This window comes from Vigna angularis, chromosome 10 (genome assembly GCF_016808095.1).
Source record: "Vigna angularis cultivar LongXiaoDou No.4 chromosome 10, ASM1680809v1, whole genome shotgun sequence".
Classification (NCBI taxonomy): Eukaryota; Viridiplantae; Streptophyta; class Magnoliopsida; order Fabales; family Fabaceae; genus Vigna; species Vigna angularis.
In genome coordinates, this window is record NC_068979.1 from 10,410,343 (window position 1) to 10,435,692 (window position 25,350).

Here is a 25,350-nt window from a genome sequence, read left to right on the forward strand (position 1 = left end):
CCACCCAAAGACTTTGGAATAATAATATAAGGTCCAAACAAACAATAGATAGACTAAAATGCTTTTTATTATCGCTAGCAAACATTGCCATCCATAATCACATTTTATAATTGCCTATTTTAATCGGTTAGAAAGATTATATGTTGGAATGCCTTAAATAGGCGTTGCTTGACGACTAGGCCACTTCTTGTAGGCAACGATTCTACGAATATTATTATATGTAGATGACATTGTTACAAATGGCATTGCGATGATCATTTACCCCCACGAAATGACCTACAGTTAAAACTTTACAATTTGCAGCCATTACAGATCCGTCATCTCACCTGCAAGAATAGCTAGCTATAATAAACATTAGATGGAAAATATTTGCTGAGCAAGAACTTGATAACAGATTTTGCAAATACGAAGCCGGCTTGAAAACGTTTAGTACTAAAGAAACTTAATCAATGCTTTAGGCATAATTTATATCAAAAAGATCAAAATTCCCTATATTACAGGTATCACATTCAAAGTTTTGATGGACTAAAAACATATTTAAGTGAACTTAAATTCTATCAGACTATACACGATACCCTGAGATTGAGAAATGGTGGACATTGCGGGACGTATAGGGAGAGAAAACATTGATTGAGACAATGATTTTGAAAAATATCGTGCTTTGTGCAAAGAACCACGTGACAAGAATAATTCTCACATAAAACAGAGTAAATTCCAGGGGTCCTTACCATGCATGCATTTAACGAAGAAATCCAAATCGGACAAGCAAACATTAGCCTGCAGCAAAGATGGTTGCTGGTAAACAAAGAATGAAAAATGTCGATGATCAGGATCATTTCTCGGCTTTGCCGTGTCAACCAATCTCTTGTACCCTTCTCTATCGTAGCAGAGGAGTGCATTCTCTCCACCAGCCATCAACCCACGATCCCAAGCTGAGTTTAACACCTGTGTAAACATAAAACAAACAATGATCATTCATAACAAAGATAACATACTTGGGACTAATCGTCCATGTTGACCAAAATATGTTCTGCAAAGTACCTAATTAAGCAACATTCTTTAGAACATAGAAAGCATTACCTGCCAACTCAGACCCTCAGGATCAATCAATGATTCGTTAGCTTCCTGGCTGGAAAGATGAAACCCTAAGCAGACGAATTTCATGGTGACAGCATGTTTTCTTAAAACCTCAAACACAGGAAAGTACCCATCCTGATTTGTTGGGTTGTGATATCCTGCTGTCAACTCTGCCGCATGACTAGGAGTCTTGTACCACCAGTATACAGCAGGAACCTACATGAAATCATTGTCACTTAGTTTCAGTTTATATACTTGTACTTTCTACGGCAGGATATGACTTTTAAAGGAGATATGATGACTATGCTTCCTAAGGTTAAATATATGGGACAAACATCTTAAGAAAAATACGGAAGAGAAAAATTAAAATTTGGTTTTTCCTTATACAAGTCAACTATAGTCAACTATAGTCAACTATAGTCAACTATAGAAACGATAGTATACTAACAAAATATCATCATGATCCATTTGGGTCTGCTGCAGAACGATTCCTGAAATATGCTATCACATTTGAGATGTGGATATAAATTCCTTAGCTATTGTTCGTTTTTCAAATCTGTGTCCAAATGTTAATTCTAAAATTGAGTTTCCTTTCAGATATTGATATCATCTTATTTACCAGTTTTGCTCACAAGTCTTCACTCTATTCCCTTTGGCTTTTACTATATCCATTTCTTAACCAAAGCTTTTATTTATGCACTCAAATTCTATTTTACACAAGTAAGGAGTTATATACCATTAACATTTATTCCATGAAAAGTTTTTCTCTTAAATGTAAAACGTGTAGTAAATGGAACCCAAATTTGAAAGGGGATACCAAACTGAATCTAAATCCCTGATAATGCAGCCAATAACAAACATCATCCAAATTTAGTCATACGACCTAGACAAAACTACTGGAGAAAAAGAAACTGATACCGGGAACACTACCTTGACAATTATTTTTGTCTCCTCGAAAGCAAGGGTTGCAAGAGACAAAACATTATCTGCATGGTCTATTAATGTCTGGGAGTACCAATGTAAGAAGAATCGTCCATAGTAATTGTCATAATCACCTCGCTCACAAAAGAATCCAGTTTCATGCGGCATAGAATTGTAATGTCCAGCATTATCAGGTCCTCTAGCCCAGAAAGAATGACCACGTAATTTGGCTGCTCTCCGCAGACTATGTTGCAGGTATTTATCATAGCACTGCCCATAGAAGATGAGACGGCAAACAGGACTACTTTAAAATATGATAGCACGCACACTATTTATGGTACAGAATAATTCAACAATTTTGCAATTAAGCCACAATATGAGGTACCTGAAACTCACCGATACCAGGATACCTCCATCCCATTCTTTCTGAGAAAGAAGGATATTTCAGCTCTCCGGATGCCCCAAGGCCAACTTCAACAGCAGAAATCAGACCTTCTGCAAACAGGTCATCAAACTCTGTCCGAAAGCTTCTCATCATATCGAAATAGACCTGCATATTTTCAGAAAAGGATAATCACTAACAAACATGAGAAATGAAAACACTAGTAGATTTCAATTGAAGAATACTTCAAAGAATATAATCTATGACCACAAAGAATTCTGCACATGCTAGAAAGAACTGCCCTTTTATTTTTTAATAAGGTGAAATGTACAACAATACCGGAAATTAGTATGTAAATGTAACTAACAGACATTTAACAATAACGTGAATGTCAAATCTTTGAATCTAGCAGTAGGGCTAAAAATTTTCATACCTCAATTCCAGTTCTTCCTTTGAGAACTCGTTCTTTGTCAATCCCCCAAGAAAGGCATTCAGTATTTCTCCGTCCTTCACGATCTGTGAAGAATATATCCTGGTTGTCTTTTCCAATATCCAAAACCCATTGTGGGAGGGAAATCAATGCATCACTAGAATCATTCCCTCCACATTCATGAAAAGCCATAACAACCTTCAGAATTTTAAACAAGAATGAAAAAAGGTTCTCCAACAACTTCAAAGATGGTTCCCAATTCCCATGACAAAAATACACATCCAATCATAGAAACCTCTAAAGACATTCTAAATGGTGTTTCAAATATTATGCTTCTAGAGCATGGCTTTATTAATTACACTGAAGAAACATTTCTTCAAGGAATAGTATTAATGAAATCATCCACTAGCTATTATGTTTAAATTTCCATATCAAAAATAGATGTCATAGGTAGTAGACAACATCCGTTCATCCTGAAATTATCTCTTCAATATTATGTCATTCCTGTTTTTTACTAGTTTCAAGTGTTAAATAGGCAGGAAATCTATCAAAAGCATGGTGGCTGAATTGGGATAGAAATTATGGATCCGAAGGCTCATTTTCAGAATCATGAATAGCAAGATTCAAAATCATAATAAAGATAAATCTAAAAGCAACATAACAAAAAAAAAATACACACATATAACAGCATCGTGAAATTAAATAGCTACGAAAGAAACATATAAGTTTGAAAATAATTTTTATTTCAGTTTCCAAATGTCATGAGTAGAAATTATCTATTTAAATACGAAATAAAACTTGATAGTAATGAACCTAGATCTTTAGTTTTTTATTCTCTATATTGTAATTAAAAGATATTAGAAAGTCCTATACGAATACATGGCCCAGTGGATAACTTGCGGCCCAAAGTCAAAAATTGTATGTTGGCAGTGTTTGTCTTGGAACTAAAATATAAAAGTTCCTCAATTAAAAAATAAAACTCAGTACCCTGTCATTTAACTTTAAGGTTGAGGGTCATCTCCCTTCTTGACCCACCAGCAACAAGTGCAGCTTAAGTGGAACAGAGGCCGTACATATGCAGGGGACAAAATTTGTTTGCAAATTGCACAATTCATATGCAAGTCAAACCCAAAATTAGTACAACTCACACTTATATTGCACTAGTTGTATCATGAATTGTGTGATACTACTAACCATGATCAAAAGTCCAAACGAGAAAATGTATTCCAAGAAAATAAATGACTTAGATTCCAATGAATATCAATGCATTATGTATGGATAGGATTATATGAGCAAGTGAAATAATACCTGTAACTTAAGTTTGAATTTTCTAACGATGTTAAAAAGCTCCCTATAGCCAGACCACACATATTTCTGCGGGCTCCAGCCTTCAACAATGCCCCACCAACAATCCACAACAACACCATCTACATTTAAAGACTTCATATGCATTAGCTCCTGCTTAATGCCTTCAGGATCAATCAACTGGCAAAATTTGTTAATAATACCAGCCTGCAATAAAAGACTAATTTTTAAACCTTATAATCAAATACAAGGAAAACAAAGTACTAAATAGGATAAACAAATGATAGTCGTACATTTACAATTTGTTGTCCAGAGTGAAGAAATTAAACATGATCAAAGCTAGTTATTCAGCAAGCAGCAAATGAAGGACACTTACCGGAAGCTTTACATAAACAGGAACATATGGTGTGCCAGTAAAATCATTTTCGTGCACCCCAGAATGAATATCTTGCATAAGCTGCATTAAAAAATTACACTATCAGCTGGTCCTGGATCACATCTGCTCATACATAAGGCTCAATATTATGGTTATGCATAAGTTAAAATCACTTAAAACTACATGGCATACCAGGAACCAAAACAAAGCCATTGAGGAAGTCATATTTACAAAATTAGTATCAGTTCCGCAAATTCAGGTGTAATATTTATTTTCTATATTGTTCTATAGTATTGTCATTGTGAAGTTTTTGCTTATAAAGATTTATAGTGAATTTTACTTATCCTGAAACTCAGGTTGTCCCCAACGGTTGTGAGCTTCACACACCATCATATTAAGCAAAAATACTTCCATATCAAGAGGAGCAAATTCTAAATGTTAAGTTTATCTGTTAACACACTCCATCACTTCTTTCATTTCTGCAAAGGGCAAACTGTAACTTAATAAACCATTTGGTGACTTGTTTCAAAAGGAACAGAAGTGTTGCAAGGCGGTCAATTTTGATAAAAAAAAAAATAGAACAAACTAATGATACAATACTTTATCAAAAACAATAGCAATCTTATGGTTTCAAATATCGCTCCACAACCATCTTAAATTAAATTTAAACCCATTACTCATGTTAAAAACAAAAACATCAAAAAAAGCATTATGCAATTGGAGTGCAAATCTGGCCCATCAGAAAAGTTAGGTGGAGGAATGTCAAATTTACAACCATAAAGTCATGCTATATCAAGAAAACTCAATAGTGCAAATGTAGAATCACATTATAAATTACAGCCATTATACTTAGTTCATGTTCAGATTTCAGATAATTGCAAACGAGGAAAACAGCAAGGGCAATTAAAACCATAGCCCGTGTATATCAAAATCAACATCAAATATGATATAAATCCACTAGAATTAGCCATCAAAATCACCTGATCAGCCTCCAAGCAGTCAACAGTATTGATGGGGCTTGCATTTGTATATTTCTCGTTCTTTGAGTCCCTTTCTGCAATTACAACAGAATCAATGGATGCAGGCGACAAGCATTCATCAATTCTAAGCACAGATGTCTGATTCTCAATCGTTTCCTTAACAGAACAATTCCTCAAAGAACCACCAGAGAGTTGACTTTCGACTGATTTAGCCGCAAATGACCCCTGCATCGTAACACATTACATTTACACAAAGGGGGAAAACCTTAAAATTAGCACAACAAATCATTTCCCAGCTCAACGTTTCATTTCATTTCAATTTCTTATTTTACATCTCAGCTTTAAAATGCATGCACTCTCGGTGTAAAAATTTTTACTGTCAACAAATATAAATCATACATTGGATGACTTTTAGGGTAGTCACCAAAAACTCAACAATCTAAAGGATATGGCAGTTTGTAATTAGATGACAGCGTAAATTTTACACTGTCGGCGTGTATTATTTAGTGTCAGTTTTTCTTCAATGATCTAACTTACAAGCAACTAACTAAATTCAATCACATTGTCACATCTCAACTTCCGAACCATCAACAAACTGGAGTATTCAATAATAAGAAGCCGCAATCATGAGTGAATTAAAGCTCAAATGTGAAATTTTCGGAGAATTGAAAGGAACCATGTGAGAGGGAGGGGGACACTGGCGATAGGTGGTTCCATCGGCGTCAACAACCCAACCAGCCTCACGCGCGAGCGCGGCGAGTACGTCGTTCATGTCTGCACGCGCGGGCAGGGGGAAATTGCCGTACTGGCGGAGGCCAGCGAGCATGCGACTGGTGATGGCCCGGCGATGTCGCTCCCGGAGCTTGGTTCGCTCCTTCTCCTTCTCTCTCTCCTTCTTTCCCTTGGCGACGGAATTGGTAGTGACCGCCGCCGCCGCCGCGAAACCCCGCGGACGGCGCGGGTGAGGGTGAGGTTGGGGGTTAGAGTTTGGGTGAGTTAAGTAATCGGAGCTGTGGTCGCTCTGAGGGTCGAGATCTTGCGTGGAACCGTCGTCGTTTATGCTCTTCATCTTCACAATTCAGCGTTGACGCTTCTCACCTTCTTCACTCTTCCTCTCACAACTCAACTCAACGCCGTTTTCTCATTATTTTTTCTGATTTTCTGATACGAACTGGCCCAACGTAAACCACGCCACCTCCTACTTGGGCCTTCATTTCTCACTTCTCTCTGTCACTAAAAACAAAACCTTTTTTTTTTAAAAAAAATAATAATTTCTATACTTGAACTTTTTGAGGGTTGGATATCATCATATAACACACCACATGTTATCTGGCAGGTTTGTTCTATATGCATCCTTTTTTTTCTTATTTCAACACATGATAATAATAAAGTACATACATAGAAAAGTACATACAAAGAAGGTAAAAACAGAATAACAATAATGAAAAACTGATTCATATCAGTTAGAGTTATTTAATTATATCAAAAATATTTTCCAAATGAAATACAATTTTAATCAACTATAATTTATTAATATAAGAAAATGCAAGGGATTTGTTTGAAAAGAATAATTTATATACTCTAGAAAGAGAAGAATAAACTAAAATAAATAAATTATATTAATTTTTCTAAAATATAGTTTTGAGCTGATTATTGTATATACAAGCCAATAAACTTATTTAGAAATTAGTGTTATTTTTAATTTTGAAATGATCAACTTATTTTTAATAAATTAGAAAATATAATGTATTCTATAACATATCATATCGAAATTGAGAGTATAAAATACAACAAAAAATATATTTTAAATTTAAATATTTGAAAGTATATATCTAATTTTATTAAAATATAGATTTTTTAAATTATAATATTAAAATAATTATAAAAAAACTGAAAAATAAAATAAAGAGGTGACCTTGGTCATTGAGAAGCAGCAATTGCTTTGGAAATGAAAAATCGTTCAGTTTTGGTGGAGTGAGTGACGTGTATGATACCGACCGTTCTGTCATCTCTCTATGTTTTGAATTGAGACCAATAGTGTAGTACTGTACCTACTTATGCCACACCAACTGTCACCTCACCAACCAAATAAATCAACCATGGACTGCTTTATGCAGAACACTTTGCATCATTATCTCTTTAAACAATTCCATAATCTGTTTACTTTTAAACTTTATGTTTTAATCTCATCACTATACCAGTAAACTTTTATGTTCTGATCTCTGCTAGTTTTGATATCTAACAGAATTACCACAACATACAGACATAACATAAGGATTACAACATAAAAAGAATAAATAATTAACTAAACCAGTGTTCTGTTACAAGTCACCAGTTACATAAACAGTGTAATATAAACAACAAACTCTCAGTGTCTCCTTTAAATACAATTGTACATTCACCTCAAACTTGACACGTCAATTGAAACAACAAATTAACATTGTATATCTTAAACTACTGTCTATAGCAGCTGATTCATTATTTTGTAACACTTTTTCTTTTTTACGAATTTATCCTTTATGTTGTGGTAACTACTTTTTTTATTGTAGTAATGAATTTTTTTATTGTGTTAATTACTTTTTATAATCATAAAAATGTGAGCACTATATTAACTAATTTTTATAATTATAAAAATTGTAGACACGAAGGTACAGTTAGGCTTTGAATTTCCGCTAATATCTAAAACGATAATATTTTCCTCGGTGACCCAAAGACATAATATTATTGAAAATCAAGACTTTTAATTCATTAAAATGATATTCTGAATTAAATAGGAATAACAATTTTACAAGTGATCTAAGAAGGCTGAGAACAGTGAGTGAGAGTGCAACATGGAAAATGCAATAATATAAGATGATATAAAAGTATAAAAATATTAAGCAAATATTAAAAATTTGACAGACTAATCAAGAAAGTGAGTGATCCAAAACTCAAGGAAATGATCCTTTAGCCACCCTGCATCATGATCATGCATGGGAAGAACAGGGACAAAACAATTCAAAGCACATGAGGCAGACCAAATTGTACAACAAATAAATGTAGATGGTGGTGTTTCGGGTCTGTTAGGAGACAACTACAACTTGTCTCCCTCAGTTTACACGGCAATTCAAATGCTTCTTTCCCTTTTTCCTCTGAAAAGTGAAAAAGGGATATCATCACACGCATGCACCACTGCTTATGGTTTTGCAGCCACTTGGTTGACTGGTCTACAGAGAAAGAGAATGATCCAGTCAAAGATGCTGTGCCCATCTGCAGTTTCATGGATGACCAAAAGTGCTCATTTGACATATGCTTTTTTTCCCCAAATTTTGTTTAACAAGTGGGGCAAAACAAAGGATGTCGGATATATCATAAGAGAACCTTTTTTTTCTGAAACATAATGGAAAAGAATTTCCATTAAACAATACCACAGCCCTCCTTTTTGGCATTTGCTTCACCTGGCAATACAGGGTGGTGAGCCAATAGGTCAGTCTATTTCTACCATGGTCCGATTTGTTTATTCAGAAATTGTAGTAAATATTGACAACAACTAGAGTGCTTCTTCTGATGGTGGGGGTGTCACATCAGCTTATGTGCAATCAATGACCAAAGGAGCAATGAGTATCTCAGAGAAGATGTTGATCAAAAATTGGCCACCTTAGTTTTCCCTTGGCAGTGAATCAGATACACAGATATCCCCTCGACATAGCGGGCACACCCTGTGTATAATATAATAAAAGTTAAAGAGATACAAATTTCCATGTATCTTTAGCACGAGTTGCAAGTAAAGATAATAACATAATGATCATATGAATAGAGGACAACATGGTATCGGGACACATATAGCTCAGTTTTAAGATGCAAAGAAATTCAATCAATTATTACAGTGGGGTTATATGAATTGCTAAGAATTAAAAACGGTAGAAATCCATAACATCATGATGTCAGAAGGGCATCCAAATCTTCCATTATCCATCTCAGAAAATCATTGGTGGTTGGACCACAAGTTGGATATGTTGAAGAAAACATGGGGAAAGTTCATAAAACCGCAGAACATTTAGTCAGTTTTGTCAATCACCAATGTTTAGCATCATATAGTTTTTCTGTTTTTACCTGCTTTGTTTTACAGTTTACTCAGTAGAGTGCTTCTAGTCTATAGATTACATGTAAAACTCACTCATCTATGTTCCTTCTGTGCCATTTTAGATAGGTTCCACAGTCCCATGAATGAATAGATGTAGCAATAGAACATTTTACATAAATTTTAAGCTTTTAGTCAAAGCAATCCTAAATTAACCAAAAGGGCACCCAAATCTCTATATCCACATACCTGTGAATCTCCTTCAGCCACTTGTCTACACATGTTGTATGAAATTCATGATGACAAGGCAGAACTCTCATGCTGTCTCCATCCTCATACTCCACAAGGCATATATAACATCTGCAAAAAGTAAAGGCAAAAAGAAAAGGGAAACTTGTTTAGTATAATCCATGTAAGGGAAAAGTTAAACAAGTTTAGTTAGATAGTACTAAATAGGTTTAAAAATAAAAGGCACATCAGTATGTTGACTAAAGAAAGGAAAAGTGGGGGGTAAAGGTCACATGCCACGACAAACCAAAAAAAAAGAAGACAGTCGTGAATAGTTAAAGCTAAATAGTATGCAGCAAGTTACATAATAACTGGGTATGGAGGTTGGAGGTAAGAGTTTCACAGTATCTGGTATCAGTTTGGATTTTCATGCCATGATGTCAACATTACAGCATCCAAATTGCATACTAAAACGATTCAAGTCTGGCCTCACAAGACACGACTAAATACTAATTTTTATTGTTCGCTTTCTACTTTTTAATCTTTGTTAGGAAAAGTTACATACGTTCTAAAATTTGTTAGACATGTCACACAAGATAGAAGATGTAAGAGGGAATAACTTACACAAAATAAATGGAAATGAAAGTGGACATGAAAAAGAAAAATGAAAAGGCATTTTAAGAAAATGAGTCCATACTGGGAGGAGGTTGAGCTTGAATACTTACTGTACAGGTTCTTCTTGATGTTTGTGCAACTTTGTGTATAATTTGACAGGCAAGGATTCCACAACTTCATTAGGTGCAGGAATGGAACCGATAGATGACACAGAAGGGCGAGAAGATAAAACCACAGATTGCTGGTGAATTTCATCCAGAACCTAATTAAAATATGTACAAATATTTAACCTGCATAAATATATAATGAATGGCCACTAGAATAGATAAACAGCACATTAAACTCACTTCAAACAAGGCTTCAGCTAGCATAACAATTCTTGATATGCTAGCTCTAGCATTGGTATCATCATTTGAATTGGTATCCCGACTATTGGTTCTGCATGCACAACGACCGTTTCTGTGTTGACCAGACAAGACACATGATCTGTCATGTCCAGAAAGATTTTCAAACCGGCTACCCAACCTCTGAAGAGCACGGACCTAGACCATATAAATTTGCATCATTAACAATAAACAAATTCCAGTGATTGGTTAAGAGAACATGCACAGATGTTTCCATAGAAAAAACTACTAGTCTGAATATTTGTTATTGTTGTTTCAAAAGCCTCAAATAATGAGGAAATTTTTGGGTTTGGAAGCATATTATCAGACCATCAGTTAGTTGTTAATTATAAAGTTCATAAAATCCACAAACCTGGGACCGTATTCTTCTTCTCCGTTCCAGGAAATTGGACCTATGTTCCAGCAGATCCTGATACCTAGTTTCTCTAGAACGTGAAGTCTCAACTTCATAGTCTTGGATGCCAAACAAGGAGCTAGGTGTACTGGGTAGAGGATATCTAGGTGTAGAAGAATTTGAAGCATTACGACCAGTTGGTGACACTCTTGCTTCTCTATCCCCTACTCGTCTTCCATTCTCTTGACCAGCCTCTCTTACTTCTCTCTCTCGTTGCATGGGGCAAAAGGTGAAGTCTGACAACGTTGATCGGCGGAGAACTCTGTCACGGAGCCTTCCAACACTTAAAGTTCGGCTAAAACGAACATTACGTTCCACAGGTTCTCGAGCTCCATTTCGCCTATCAGTATGTCTAGTCTCAGTATTTTCTGTATCAGTATGAATTCTTGGAGAAAACATGTTGGCATCAGGCACTTCTCTTGCACCATTTCCATCTCTACCCACATCCTGGATAGAAGAAACTGGGCGACTACTAGCCAAATTACCAGGTGAAACCAATGCTGGGGCATTAGGACGCAAATTATTAGAAGCTTCTTCATGACACTGCATAGGCACTTGACTAACAAAAGATGCATTGAGCAAATCACTACGGTGTTGAGTTTCATTTCTATTAATCAAGCTGCCAGGAGGCCCTGAATGTAGACTAAGCTCATCTTCATCATTAAATATTGAGATACTTGTTGAAGAAACAGGGCAAGGCCTAGATGATCCCAAACTTGTGGTTCTGCTAAGTCTGAAGCTTATATTACCAGGAACAAGGCTAAAGCGAGACAAGAACCGACTTGAGGGGTTCAAGGAGTGGTTTGAAGAAGAATGTGCAGAGCTGCTACCAGTTCTGGATGCACTGTGACGCCACTCTTCAAGGTCAATGTTAGAAGGCACTTCATCAGACTTACCAGGTTTCACCTTTCTAAAAGACTCTGTCTTCCCTTCATCTGAGTCTACTTCATTGCCACTGGTGTATGTCACATCATCTCGGTTTACTTTATTCTGATCACAAACCTAAAGCATGTGTTTCAAACTACAGTTAGCCAGTTAGTAAGATAAAACCTTGACCAATTCCAAAACTTTTCCATTACATGACACTGACACAAGGAAACAAATGTATGAGAACAAATGAAAAAGAAAAACTATTCCATTATATTGCTTTTTAAACAATCTTACGGGCATTTCTTAGCCTAAAAACAAAATAAGACTTGATAGAACAAAGAGGCTAATAACAAGACAGAGGCATAGGTGTTAAGAAAGTCCTAATACACCACCAATCAATATTTAAAAAATTTGCAAGTTGAAACAGAATCACAATGCATTATAATTGTTTTTGAAGATTTCAGATTTCACCCATAAACCAAAATGGTTCTGCCACATTTCAGATTTCACCCATAAACCAATTGGCAGTAGGCGAGTTTCCCCAATACAAGAATCGGGGCAGACTAACCAGCACTTTCCAACACTTGTTTATCAGGAATTCAATGCATAATTAGCTGTTTCATTACTGTATAAATACTATTGCATTTTTCAAGAACCTTATTAAATAACGTCATCTCTTCCATTAAGAATCGATTTATTAGGAGTCTCACCAGTAAATCACGAAAACCAATAGCTTTCAAACACCTTTGAAAGTAACGGCAAATTCAATCAAGTAATATTTGATTTTAAAATATAAAAAAAAGGTAAACTTAATGAAAATTTTGAAAATAATTATCCCTTAAATTAAAATCTAATTGACGTAACACTGAAAAGGATGCGAAAAAGTTTGAAAAACCAAGGAAGTTAGTATTACCTGGTCGTCACTATCAATGTCACGAGATCCAGACGACGTTCCCAGACAATAAGATGGGAAACCTCTGTGCCCCTTAGATCGACCCTTCCTGAAACTCCCCGAAGACGACGACGACGACCTGGCTTTGCTGCCACTGGACCCCATCTTCCTCTGCCAACAACCAGATACCCGGCAAAAAAAAAAGCGTTTGGGAGTACCCAAATGGAGCAAACGGCAAGACCCAGAAATCAAAATGCGGTTTTTTTGAGATCCCGGGTGGTTCAGATCTACAGAGATGGGAAAGTAAAGTGAGATTTTTGCGGGATGTTGTGGTGCATTGGATTGAAGTGTGTGAATTTTTTGAATGTGAATATGTGAATAAGAAGAGAGAAGGGAAAAGAAGAGGGTAAAGAGGGAAAAGATAGTGTGGTGGTGATGGGAGTAGCTGAGGGAATGAGACAAAGCAACTCGCAGGGAAACGGAAAAGGAGGCTTTTTTTGTAAGAAAAGCGACGAGAACATAAAATAATTAACAAGCAAAATAAAGTAGTAGCTGTTTTCTATACTTTAAATTAATTCAATAAATAACACTCATAATTTATCCAATAATTAATCATAGCAGACTTTTGTTCTTACGAAAATTACAGGGGATTAAATTAATATTAAAATTAAAATTAAAATTTTGTAGTTTAATTTAAGAAGAAAAATGGCATTTAATTTTTGTGTGCCCCCACGATTCTGGGGATTAAAATATAGGTGTCTCTGGTGTACGATGAGTGCAGCGTGTCTTTCAATCGCATTCAATTTCACAAATCAGGTGGAGCTGCCCCCAACACAACACCTTTTATTTTCTTTCATTTTACCTTATTTTAACATTCAATCTCTCCCACGTCTTTTGTTTTCAACCTTTTCTTTTTGTTGGAAAAACACCGTACTCACATGGTAACGGTAACTAACTTCACTCCCGTTACGAACGCTTCTGTGAAAAAAAAACATTAAATCTTGAATTTATTTTATACTGATTGTGTTGGAATAAATATTGCCTGTAATAATAATAAAATGATTAAGTTGACCTACTCTCTATTTCTATTATTATTAATTATTAGGTTTAATTGCTTGCATTGTCCCTAGTTTGGCTGCAACGTGTCAAAGTAGTTTATCGTTTTAAAAAAATTTCAATTACGTACAAACTTGGTTTAAAAGTGTCAATTTCGTCCAAACTATGTAAAATTTGCTTCAATCAAGTCTCTTCCGTTAAATTCACCAAAACGGACGTTAATTTTTTAGTTCTCTATCTTCTGCTCCTCTGCTGCTATGCTCTGCTGCTATGCTCTGCTACTCCTTTAGTAAAATGTTTTTAACTTATATTTAATATTTACATAAATTAAATCATGATCATGATGTAACTAAATGATTTTATCTAAATTATTATTCCACTTTTTTTTTACCAATATGCTACATATGATTTATTAATAGAGAAATTAGTGTAAGCATTTCCATGCCACTGATATTGAATATTTGTATATTTCATAGGTGATGAATGGACAATATCTTTGCAATCGTCAAATTACAGTGTCATATGCTTATAAGAAAGACACTAAGGGTGAACGGCATGGTACCCCGGCAGGTAAGACCTTTCTTGATGCTATTTTTATATTTTTTTATGGATTAATTCATGCCTATTGTTCCTTTTTGTAGTATCTGACTATCTGCTAATATATTTCTTCCGTGGTGCAGAAAGAGTTTTGGCTGCAAGTAATCCAACTGCACAGAAGAGCAGGCCCCATACTTTATTTGCCAGTGGACCTCCGACACTTCCAAATGTTCCTCAGGCTAATGGGGTTGCACCAGTGCCTCCTCGTCCCTTTGCTAATGGGGTCGCTCCTGGTTCGATTCCCGCCCTTCGTCCACCACCCCCTCAAGCTGCTGCGTTCCAGCCTATGCCAGTACCATAGAAATGATATTGTTAGGGGAAATGTTAAATTAACATTCATGTGTAAAAGTTGGGTAATGTAGTAAGCATACATGGATAGGGTTGAAAGAGGGAAACTTGTCACTGTTTTCATGGACATTTCTTTTTCTAATTCTTTTAAAATGTATTGTCTAGCTATTATTCATTTTTATTCGGTACAGATTACTGTAATTTGTACAGAGAAATAAGAGCTGCAAAATTTTATGAGAAATAAGTCTTAACGAAAAGGTTTTTCCCAAGTATTTGTTTAGAATATTATATTAAATCAGTATATTACATATATTTTCTAAGGATTTTTAGATTAGTAGAAACAAAAATCATATGAATTTTCAAAACTCAGTTACTTTTTGTTATCAGTGAGCACGTTCGTAAAATAAAGAATATTTACTAATACAAATTCTTAAATTTTGTAAAGTGTTAGATTTTTTTATCCTTTCATATAATGTCCAAAGGAGCATAGCATAGCAGCAGAGGAGCAGAGGAGAGAGAACTAAAAAATTAACGTCCGTTTTGGTGAATTTAACGGAAGGGACTTGATTGAAGCAAATTTTACATACGTTTGGACGAAATTGACACTTTTAAACCAAGTTTGTACGTAATTGAAATTTTTTTAAAACGATGGACTACTTTGACACGTTGCAGCCAAACTAGGGACAATGTAAGCAATTAAACCTAATTATTAATGTGTTACAGAACCACAGATGTATTTCCTTCCAAACCCACCTAAAAGAACGTGTCGTGTTCAACGTAACCTAAAGAAAAGGTCTGAAAAAGTTTTTTTTTTTTCATCTTTTGAAAGACAAACGTTAATTGGTTTGAAAATAAAATAAAAATTAGTAGAAATCATTAAAGAGTCTTCAATACGGAGTCAACTCTTTCCAAACGTTGTTTCCATCAAGTAATCTTGACCGAGCTATCAGATTGATGGAAGATCGACAAGCAGAAGATTCTTGCTTAAGATGAAGTTGTTTTAATTTTAATTTTAAGATTGCTTTTAAATTAAGGAATAAGTTCTTGTAATGTTTTGAATGTTTCAAATAAATGTATATTATTATAATTAAATCCCTTAATGAGATTTATGGAGTAAACTTTTGTTGTAAAAAAAATTTCAGACATTGTATTGACAATATCTCAAAACTCAGCATCAAGGATCAGTATGTGCTACTAAAATGTTCTAATTCTAACTGTGAAATTTAAAAACATAAGAATTTTTTTCTAAGCAAATCAAACTGACTGATTAAAGGTTATATTACTGGGGTGAATTAATAAGAAAATTATGGAACTATTTAACAATTTTTAGATAATCTTCCATGTGTTTCAAATCTATAATTCAAATTAAAAAAAAAATGTTTGAAATTTTTAAATTTCAATTATAAATTACTTGTAAGTTTATGATCTGTGTGATATTTTAGTGTCCCATCAAATTCAGATGGTAACATCAAAGGCACATATACGTAAAGTCCAAATCAATCGATGATGGATTAGATAATACACTGAGATGGCCTACATGAATTATTCAATAATTTACTAAATAATTTAACCTTTAATTTTTTTTGTGGTTTCCCTAACAGGATGATTTTATTATTCTGTCACACCACATTCAAATGGTAATGTCAAAGGCACAGATACATAAACTCCAAATATATGCAGTATGATGAATCAGATAACATATTAACATGGTCTACATGATTCTGACAAATGTATATTTGTATCACTTGAAACACAAAAATTGTTCATGGATGTTGCTAGAAAGGAACAAATAATTGAAAGAAGAAAAATGTCAGATTACTAAAGAAAATGATATCAGAATCTTCTTTAAAATATAATGACTTTAACACTAACTCTTTAAGCAGTGATAGAAAAAAGAAATAAACTTGGTGTTTCAGCAATGTTGATATGAATGGATACAATAATAGTGGATATGGATGCACTAGTTATGTGTGTTGATAACCCATTAGTGGCCAGTGGAGCTCTCATCTTAAAGCCTCATAGAAAATCTAACAATGATGATGTCACCTACAGAGATATGTAAATGATCATATGATATTTTTATTTTATTTTGTATTCCTTTTACAAGTTGAGCCTTCAAAACTATAATGAGCAAATACTACAGAAAGAAACAAAACAAAACAAAGTGTCTAGTAGGTGCAAGATGCTGAGCCAATGGAACTTCTTCACACCTGTTGGAGTAACAGATTAGTCTGCAAAGAGAGAAAAACAAATGAATTGCATGATCAGTAACATTCTTTTACTAATGCCATGTTTAAAATTATATTGAAAGCAACTCCTTAAAATGGTGAATTAGAAATTATGAATTTGTTCTTACAAAACAAGATACTATGATATATGCTGTCAGTATTACAATTGCAGCTTCACCAGCAGGCTTTATGCACCTTGAACTTAGCCAGTTCGTGTGAATTGACACAGCATTTGAAAATAAAGATGCATGTTGTTCGTATAATCAATTATGATCCACCTAATTTTTCAAGTTTTCTTCTCTTTTTGAGTGAAAGTTAGCCCACCAAAGTTTTGAACTTTCATTTCTTTTTCATCCTACCAAAACGCCCTTCCTCCAACTGTTTTCACCTTAAACAAAAGATGCATAAATGTTTCTCATAATAGATGGCACAGAAAAAGAAGTCAAACAGAAACACCAGAACATCCTCTCTCCCAAAACTAAGGCAGAAAATAATTATTTAGGCCAAGCAATTGCAGTAAGTTCAAGCTTACTCTGACTGAATCCAATTATGAAGCTGTGTCTGGAATTTATTGCAGTCTGTACAAGGCCACAAAATTGTTCAATCCAATGGGATTGGCTTTTTCCTGCTTCCTCTGCACAACCAGCACCCAATTGATCAATCCATTATTTTTAACCAACAAAAAGAAAAATCCAAGTAGCAGTTCCTCAACAAAGTCAACAGAAAGTTTACCAGATAACAACTGAAAATTCTCAACAAAAACAAGTACTAAATTTCAACCACTGATTTTCAAACAACATCGGAAATTTTGATAATCTCAAACGGCATATCAACACATAATTCCATTTCACACAAGAAAAAGCTATGTTACAACAAACAAGGGGATCATACAATATCTATCCACAAGAACCAAAACAGTTTCACTGTGAATAGGGTCATAGACCCTGTGATACTAACAAAGATTGTGGTCCCATGAAATGAATTGGGAAACTGTTACTGAACAAGTGCGAGAAGCTAGAGGATTCTATCACTATCAGCCTTGGAAACTACTCCAGCAACATGTCACTCAACAATAAAACAAAATTCACACCAGTCGAAAGTTCACAACAGTAAATCATTTACATGGAAGACAGTGGAAGAGATGGTCCAGCCGTGTCAGAATTCGAACCAGCTTTTATACGATGATCTACAAGATGCAAGTAGGACCCATATAAATGTCACCCCTCTGCAGAATTTATGAACTAAGAATTATAAAAAAAAAAAACAGCTTTAAACATTTATGTTTACCATAAGACCCAACGTTAGTAGAAGCCCATTGATTCCTCCATTAATGCACACAAGCTCAATCCATTGTGCCTAAAAATGGAATAGAAAAACAAAATGAAACATTAAGTAAACAAAGTTCAAGTTTCCTCGTCATACTTCATGATGTTAAGGTGCATAAGACAGTCAAAATAAAAATACTAGAATGAAATCCTATGTACCGCAAAAAATGTTTTCATTTATACTGTATAAAACGTGGTACCGATGATTTAAGTATGAACATGCGAATCCTCAAAATCCAGACATATATGTTTTTTTACTTTGGTCACCCCAGTGAGAAGAAATTGTAGTTGTGTTAGAAAAAACGACATGTTTGAAGAAGGTAAACGACAAGACAGGTTACAAAGCTAACGCCGCTTCAAACGATAGGATTCCGGCCAAGGTGAGTTTAGTTCGCGGCGGCTAGCGACGGTGATTAGAGCTTCGAGAGATGAAAATTGAGAAAGGACAATTGCAATCGCTCAAAGCGCGTGTTTAATTAAATTTATGTCGAATTGTTTGTGAAAATATGGCACTGTATTAGTCAATAATATATTTCAGTAAGATAAGGTTTCTCTGTTTTAAAGAAAAGCATGTATGTTAATAATATTTTTTTAATACCACAATCAATGATTGAAGCAAATTACATTGTGGTCTATTTCAGTTTTTCCCGTGTCTGGTTCCAACCCTTGGAATAAAATGAGTGGTTCATAGCAGAATACTGCAACTAAGCATAGCTCACCTTGTTTGTTAGTTTCGGAAAATTGAGCTTTCTGGCTGATGCATCTGACGTTCCTTTCGAGGTCACATTTTTCTAACATACACACAACACATAAAGCTCTTATATATCAAGTAACAGAAGCTTAGAAAGAATATACTATCACTAGTTTTTATTGAGAATAAGTGGCATTAAACAATGGTGGAGGTACACCCAGCACACAAGTTCAGTGCAGTGGTGGCATTTCCTTATTTTGATGGCCTACTAGAATTGGAAATCATATTTTCTTATTCAATCTGATGTTGCTAACCAATAACTAATAAGTGTGGTTTTTAGGAATGGTAGAAATAAATGTGTGATAAATTTTGATGAAATGAATGTATCTATACTCCTTGGTGGTTGTCTTCTGGTCCGAAAACGCGGTTGTGACAAGTGGGGTTGCAGGGGTAAGGGCAATCTATCTGATGGAATGTCCTTCTTTCATAAAACCAGTCTGCTACAGCCTTTGCAATTGTCTGCAGAGTGTTACGCAGACAAGTCAGCTATGAAGGAAAGACAATAACAAGGCAAAAACACTATGTAACTCATCATATGTTATATATGTTCAAATATGTTTTTAATCTATACAAACACACTAGTTTTTTCTTTCGGTGTTTTTATTTATTTATGTTATAATGTTCAAACTTTTGACTTATTTGTCATCCCATTAATCTCCATTACAAAAAGGTTTTGTGATTTCATCAGGCGTTGACACCCGAGGCTAGCGTATTTTGTAATGTGGCATTGTCACATGGCAATGCTTTATGGAATCACCAGACATTTTTGTAATGAAGACTGATAAGAAAGACAGAAAAACTTAAAGTTTGAACATCACAAGGATCATAAATATATTTTGAAGAAACTATAACTAAAAGTTGGTATATTTATAGAGATGGAAAAATGTTTGTAAGTATGTTATATTTTCTGAAGAGGGGGTGGGGTTTAGAAAATGCAGCTTCTTACTGTCTTTTCCAGCTCTGGAGAGTCACTTCTCAACCATGTCTCCTGCATTTCAGTTTGGCAGTGGGCATAGCAAGAGTCTATAAACATTCCTTTATATGAAGAGTTGCCTAGCACTGTCAATGCCCTTAAAAATTCTGTCCTGAAGCCTGAAAATCAACCCACGTATGACTTGAAATCAGGAATTTCGTTGGCCCTTAAAAGTTTTGGCCAAAGTTCAGATATGACAAGGTATGATATTGTGATCTCAGTAAGTTGTTTTCCTTATAACTCGATTAAAAAGTATGAACACTTGTTGACAGAGGCGTTCTAAACAACAGACATCATTCTGAGGGTTATTTTACAAAATAAAATTTCTCAGTTTGGATTTTACCATGATTCCATGGTACACAAATAATTAATATAAGAATACTCACCTTGCATTAGATCTAATTGATCAGGTGAGCAGTTGTTTATATCCAGCTTACAGCTATGCCAATGGCCTTCAGGATCAGCAACACCAGGTGCCAAAATGTTCTTAATCTGAATCAAAACAACATTCTGAGGATCAGGGAAAGGACTGGAATCATCTCTCCAGTTATTAAGAGCTTGTAGTAAAACATCAAATGATAGAAATCTTAAGAAGAGTAAGTAAAATAATCTTGGTTCAACTTCTGATACAAAGTTTATTTTGCATAAGAAACCACAAGTTTTACACAGATCAATGTCGGTTTAGCATGATCAAAACAATAAAACAGAAGCCTCACTCTGCAAATACACTCATGTATCTTGAGCAAAAGAATTATCTGACCTGCCATGAGTCGTATGCCGCGTTTACAAAGAAGATCGGCGTAGTGATATGTGACGCCAAATATTGTGGGAAAAAGCACTGCAAGATTGTTCAGAAATCAGAAGAATTAGTAAAATCAAAGAGGGAATTGCAGAGGTAGAAAGATAAAACTAATTCATAAACTCACTAGCTTTGGGCTAAGTCTTGAAGTGCATGACTGAGGCAAATTCCTTGCAGAGCCCTTTTAAAATTAGAATGAAAAAAAAAAGACTTGAATATCTTAGATCTTCCATGAAAGAAGTTTTTGTGCGTGTGTAGAACACAGCATATGCCAAAATGGAAATTGATCAGATAAAAGGAAAGTAGCGGTACATGTGTAGCAACAACTTGACTGAAGTACTGTTGAATGTGGTATGCCCCAGTGACGTCCCTTCTGTTAACAGTAACATTGAATCATAAAATGATTTAAGGAACTCTTAATATTTATTTGAAGAGGCAAAGTAAAAAGCAATAACTTACGCATTGATAAAATAACCAGCATCTGAGAGGCATTTCACTCTGGCTCCTCCAGGTAATAGAGCTCGGAAGCGATCACAATGCAGTACTGAAGTTAATCCTCCAGCTGAGCATCCAGAAATAATTGCCTGTAGTAACAAGTTCTGGTGAGTGAATGAAAAAAAACAATAAAGAGGAAGAAAAAGAGTTGCAAAACACCAAAATTTCTTACATTTCGAGCATTTTCCATTCCTTTTGCTAGTAAATCCTCCATGACAGCAGCAAAAATCCTTGCTCCTCTAAAGTGCAACTTAGTAACCTAATTTATTTACACACCACAGTATTAAAGTTTAACCAGAATGACTCATGATTAATATTTTGATTAAATTTAGAAGTCAAAGTTCCTAGAGTTTAGCTGAACTTACTGGATTGACTTCTTCTACATCACCAGTAAAAGATGAACCATCGCAATACCTAACCTTGATTCTGTTCCAGTTGTAGAAATCTGTAATTTACAACACTCATTAGAAAGTTAAATCAATGTTGGATTGATGAAAAGAAACAAGATTGTTGATCAGTGGGGAAGACCTGGATTAAAGATTTGCATGTTGCTCATAATTCCCGAAAAGGCAATTTGCTTTGCCATTTGCTTAGATGAACCTAAACGATTGGTCTTGCGAGAGAGACAAGTAGTGACATTGTTGCACCATCCTCCTCCCTAGCAGAAAGAAAATAGATGAAGAGCCAATGAACTTCTATAGTTTGTCAAAAAAAGTCAGATAAAACAATGAACCAAAGTTCATATTTGAGTCTCATTATTGATGGAAACTTTTAGGGAGGAACAACCTCAAAAGCAACCAACCAATTGTTAATCCCTGTTCCAGATCCCCTATCAAAATGGTAAGCTGGTGGACTCCCATCCAAACAAACTGCGCGATATTTTGAAATCCAATTTCCCAATTATTATAAACATCATTGAAAGTAATAAGCATGATGTTAAGAGCACAATTAATTAATATACGAAAAGACATAACCAAATTTCCTAACCAGCTCCTTTTGCTACAGCGTTCTGAAGATAGGTGATTGGCACATAAGAAGCCTCTGCTATCAGAAACAGCAGTGCACAAACCAGAAAGTTCAACCACTGTCTTATGTTCCCACCCTCCATTCTGCACAAATCCAACCAATAGAAAACGATAAACATACATACGCATATAGAACTAGAAAAACAGAGCAAGATCTTTCCATCGATATGTAAGTAAAAATACATCGTTCCAACTCCCTTTTCACTTCGACCTAACACTCACCGAAAAAGGATCTATTCATGCAGTTGGTATTCCAACAATCATAGAGCCAAAGAGTTTGATTTCCTATAGAATAACTCAGATGAATTTATGACTTTTGTACGAATATTGGTTTCCTTCCACGGTGAAAAAACCCAATGCCCCTATTCCCACTAGCCTCTACACACACACAAATCCAAAAACCTGCTTTTTCATTGACGTTACGTGATCCTTGATATGGCCAGAAACTATATACACATGTGCCATAATTGCAGTTACAGCGACTAAAAAAACTCCGATGTTGCCTTCAAAATGGGGAAACAAACAGCCTCCTAAAATCTTGATTTCGGCTTATTTATTTCAGTCATCACCAGAAATTAATGCAACACCGTAATGGAAGTCAAAACTGCCGACTTGCACTGCACAGGTTTCCCGTAAGTTTCACAAAATGAATCACAAACACAATCACTGATCCTATTCCATTCCAATAACTAATCCCATATTCTAAGGCAAAGGCAGATCAAAATCTTCACTCCAACCCCACAAACATTCAGATGATCAAAGGCAAAACTAAAAAGATAACAGTTTGTGTATGAGTATAAACGGTAGCAGGTGTACCTGAGATGGAGAATGGGTTGAGGAAAACAGGTGAAGGAACACTGAAGAAGGTTTGTTAATGAAAGGCAATTGAAGGTGGTGAAGGCTTATAAGGTGGTGAAGAAACACAATGTAACTAACAATCGTTAAGAAGTCTGTTTCTGTGACAGTGTTGGGTGGAGAGAGAATCGAGCTTAAATCTTCAGTCTAAGTAATGGAATTATGGTGTCAGTCAGTTAGTTCTGTGAGTACAAAGGTTTTTCTCAGTTGGTCAGAAAAACCCAGAGCCGACACTCATTTCCTCAAAAACTACACTAAAAAAATGTGCTAATTTATATTTTTCTGTGAAAGAATGTGCAGATTTATATAGTAAAGTTCTTTACTTGTTTTTAAGAAAATAAATAAATGAGTGACAGTCCGACATAGTAAACCTAGTCGCAGAATGTCCTTAAACTGGGATATAAGTTCAAAGACAGCAAATTTTTCACGGTGCTGGTGTTTTCTGCCTTCGGGTAGTGCATAATTAATTAACTAAATACTTTAATTACTTTATTGAATAATTACGGCAATAAGAATATTGATACTGTGTCTGGGGCTCCAGGGTCCGACCCGAATGTTTCTTGTGAAAAGCATCGAATCTTATCGTTGTTTAGTGTTCCCACATGAATGAGTGGTTCAAATGTGTAATCTTGGCGCCGGCTAAATAAAAGTATGGAACAAAACAACCCTAACAATATTCTCCTGTGGACGCTCCTTTTCTTATCATCATGAGCTCGCCTCTCTCTGTCTCCACTTCTTTTCCTTTGACAAAATGCTAAAGTAATTGAATTTTAGGGTTTTCAGTTTCACAAAACAAATTCTCATCACGGCGATGATGATGTTCTTCTAAGAATGTCTTTGCGAAATAAAGGTAAACATGCATCGATGTTTCGTTGAGTCCAAACGTAAATTATTGCTTTCTGGGAGAGACATATCGGCATGCATTCGTCCTCATTGATCGGTGTAATGATGTCAAAGTTTTGTAATTTAAAATAAAATTTTGAAATGAATAAAGTTTATACAGAAATTAAAGTGTTACGAAGTAGCGAATAGTGTAGTACTCTAAGGAATGTGAAGGGCATGATTGGATTGTAAAGTGGGTGTGGGAAAAGTTAGGAATTTGGTAGCAATGTTGAGGTACAAAAAGTGGCACGCGATTGACGGTGATTTCTTAAATACCACATCATAGTTTCACTAAACAAACACTTCCTATACTAAATTCATACATGATGTTTTGTTATATTCCCATTAATGAGAAAAGCTGTCCTCCAATGCCACCAAAAGCCACCAACCTCCTTTTCTTGTCTTTCTTTTCAACCTCACATTTCACCTTTGTGTGCCAAACGCAAAAGCACTTTCTAACTCCCATCAAATCAAGGGATTAGGATACCCCGATTCATTCAATAAACATGTTAATACATTGTTGACATTGAAGAATTGTTAATGCATTATTGATAATGCATTATTGATAATGAAAATTAATTCAGTAGAGTCTTAATTAAAGGCTACTAAACTATCTGACTAGCTCTGAACTGTATTACTATATAGTTTATGGTCTCATTAAATTATCTAGTCTGTTTGTGTTTATTATTTTTTTTTATGATTACTTTGTTTTGTAATGGAAAACACTATTTATTGAGCGTGTTTCACATACGTTTGTTATAACAGTGTTTATTCTATAAATTAGACCTTGTAACTTCAATAAAAATTAAGAGTTACCGGGAAAGAATTTGCCAAGATGTAATCTTTATAATATGATAAATTCTCTAGTAAATGGAGATTAAATTAGAAGATTTCTCTATTATTGGTTATATGATAGACACTCTACCGTGAATTTTGAATTTGTGAACTATTTTCTTATATTGATTGATTTCTTTTATTTTAATATTATATATATATTATATATATTATATATTATATATATATATATATATATATATATATATATATATATATCCTTCACCATTTCAAAACGACACTCAACAACGAGGCTTCTTCTATGTTCTTCTCTCTTTTTTTCAATGGGTTCATGTAGGTCTAGTTAT

General features: G+C 34.8%; 3 protein-coding genes across 10 annotated transcripts; all 3 read right to left on the reverse strand.

Annotated features, from left to right (window-relative positions):
- Positions 1-49: 49 nt before the first annotated feature.
- Positions 50-6,693, reverse strand: LOC108335757 (beta-amylase 8). Its single transcript, XM_017571894.2, has 10 exons — positions 6,148-6,693; positions 5,472-5,696; positions 4,492-4,572; positions 4,119-4,322; positions 2,814-3,008; positions 2,384-2,548; positions 2,008-2,268; positions 1,081-1,293; positions 729-945; positions 50-326 (listed from the first exon to the last, which is right to left on the reverse strand). Exons 1-10 carry the CDS (start codon positions 6,538-6,540, stop codon positions 307-309), a joined length of 1,974 nt encoding a protein of 657 aa, XP_017427383.1. The 5' UTR covers positions 6,541-6,693; the 3' UTR covers positions 50-306.
- Positions 6,694-8,310: 1,617 nt separating this feature from the next.
- LOC108336019 (uncharacterized) lies at positions 8,311-13,454 on the reverse strand. Of its 2 annotated transcripts, none has more exons than XM_017572298.2 (6): positions 12,956-13,454; positions 11,131-12,174; positions 10,722-10,916; positions 10,485-10,615; positions 9,781-9,891; positions 8,311-9,169 (listed from the first exon to the last, which is right to left on the reverse strand). In XM_017572298.2, exons 1-6 carry the CDS (start codon positions 13,097-13,099, stop codon positions 9,109-9,111), a joined length of 1,686 nt encoding a protein of 561 aa, XP_017427787.1. In that variant the 5' UTR covers positions 13,100-13,454; the 3' UTR covers positions 8,311-9,108. The 2 variants fall into 2 exon arrangements, with proteins under 2 accessions (XP_017427787.1, XP_017427786.1); XM_017572297.1 differs by having other exon boundaries at positions 10,485-10,636; positions 12,956-13,452.
- Positions 13,455-16,928: 3,474 nt separating this feature from the next.
- LOC108335927 (pectin acetylesterase 8) lies at positions 16,929-23,625 on the reverse strand. 7 transcript variants are annotated; one of them, XM_052869745.1, is made up of 19 exons: positions 23,288-23,625; positions 22,434-22,555; positions 22,233-22,315; positions 21,975-22,104; positions 21,812-21,891; positions 21,619-21,705; positions 21,411-21,535; positions 21,264-21,324; positions 21,079-21,132; positions 20,913-20,990; positions 20,539-20,644; positions 20,126-20,271; positions 19,513-19,638; positions 19,148-19,219; positions 18,391-18,459; positions 18,226-18,289; positions 17,636-17,737; positions 17,382-17,481; positions 16,929-17,106 (listed from the first exon to the last, which is right to left on the reverse strand). In XM_052869745.1, exons 2-16 carry the CDS (start codon positions 22,552-22,554, stop codon positions 18,278-18,280), a joined length of 1,350 nt encoding a protein of 449 aa, XP_052725705.1. In that variant the 5' UTR covers position 22,555; positions 23,288-23,625; the 3' UTR covers positions 16,929-17,106; positions 17,382-17,481; positions 17,636-17,737; positions 18,226-18,277. The 7 variants fall into 7 exon arrangements, with proteins under 7 accessions (XP_052725705.1, XP_017427634.1, XP_017427636.1 ...); XM_017572145.2 differs by having other exon boundaries at positions 17,232-17,481; XM_017572147.2 differs by having other exon boundaries at positions 17,232-17,491.
- Positions 23,626-25,350: the final 1,725 nt, after the last annotated feature.

Coding starts and splice junctions, on each gene's coding strand:
- LOC108335757 (XM_017571894.2), bottom strand. CDS start 6,540: ATGAAGAGCATAAACGACGACGGTTCCACGCAAGATCTCGACCCTCAG. Junction 5,697..6,147: donor GTCCCCCTCCCTCTCACATG/GTTCCTTTCAAT, acceptor GTTACGATGCAG/GGGTCATTTGCGGCTAAATC. Junction 4,323..4,491: donor CTGTTTATGTAAAGCTTCCG/GTAAGTGTCCTT, acceptor CTTTTATTGCAG/GCTGGTATTATTAACAAATT.
- LOC108335927 (XM_017572146.2), bottom strand. CDS start 22,554: ATGGAGGGTGGGAACATAAGACAGTGGTTGAACTTTCTGGTTTGTGCA. Junction 20,272..20,538: donor TCAATTAGATCTAATGCAAG/GTGAGTATTCTT, acceptor GTTGATTTTCAG/GCTTCAGGACAGAATTTTTA. Junction 18,460..19,147: donor TTCCGAAACTAACAAACAAG/GTGAGCTATGCT, acceptor TTCCATTTTTAG/GCACAATGGATTGAGCTTGT.
- LOC108336019 (XM_017572297.1), bottom strand. CDS start 13,099: ATGGGGTCCAGTGGCAGCAAAGCCAGGTCGTCGTCGTCGTCTTCGGGG. Junction 10,917..11,130: donor GAAGAAGAATACGGTCCCAG/GTTTGTGGATTT, acceptor TATATGGTCTAG/GTCCGTGCTCTTCAGAGGTT. Junction 10,637..10,721: donor TAGCTGAAGCCTTGTTTGAA/GTGAGTTTAATG, acceptor TATTTTAATTAG/GTTCTGGATGAAATTCACCA.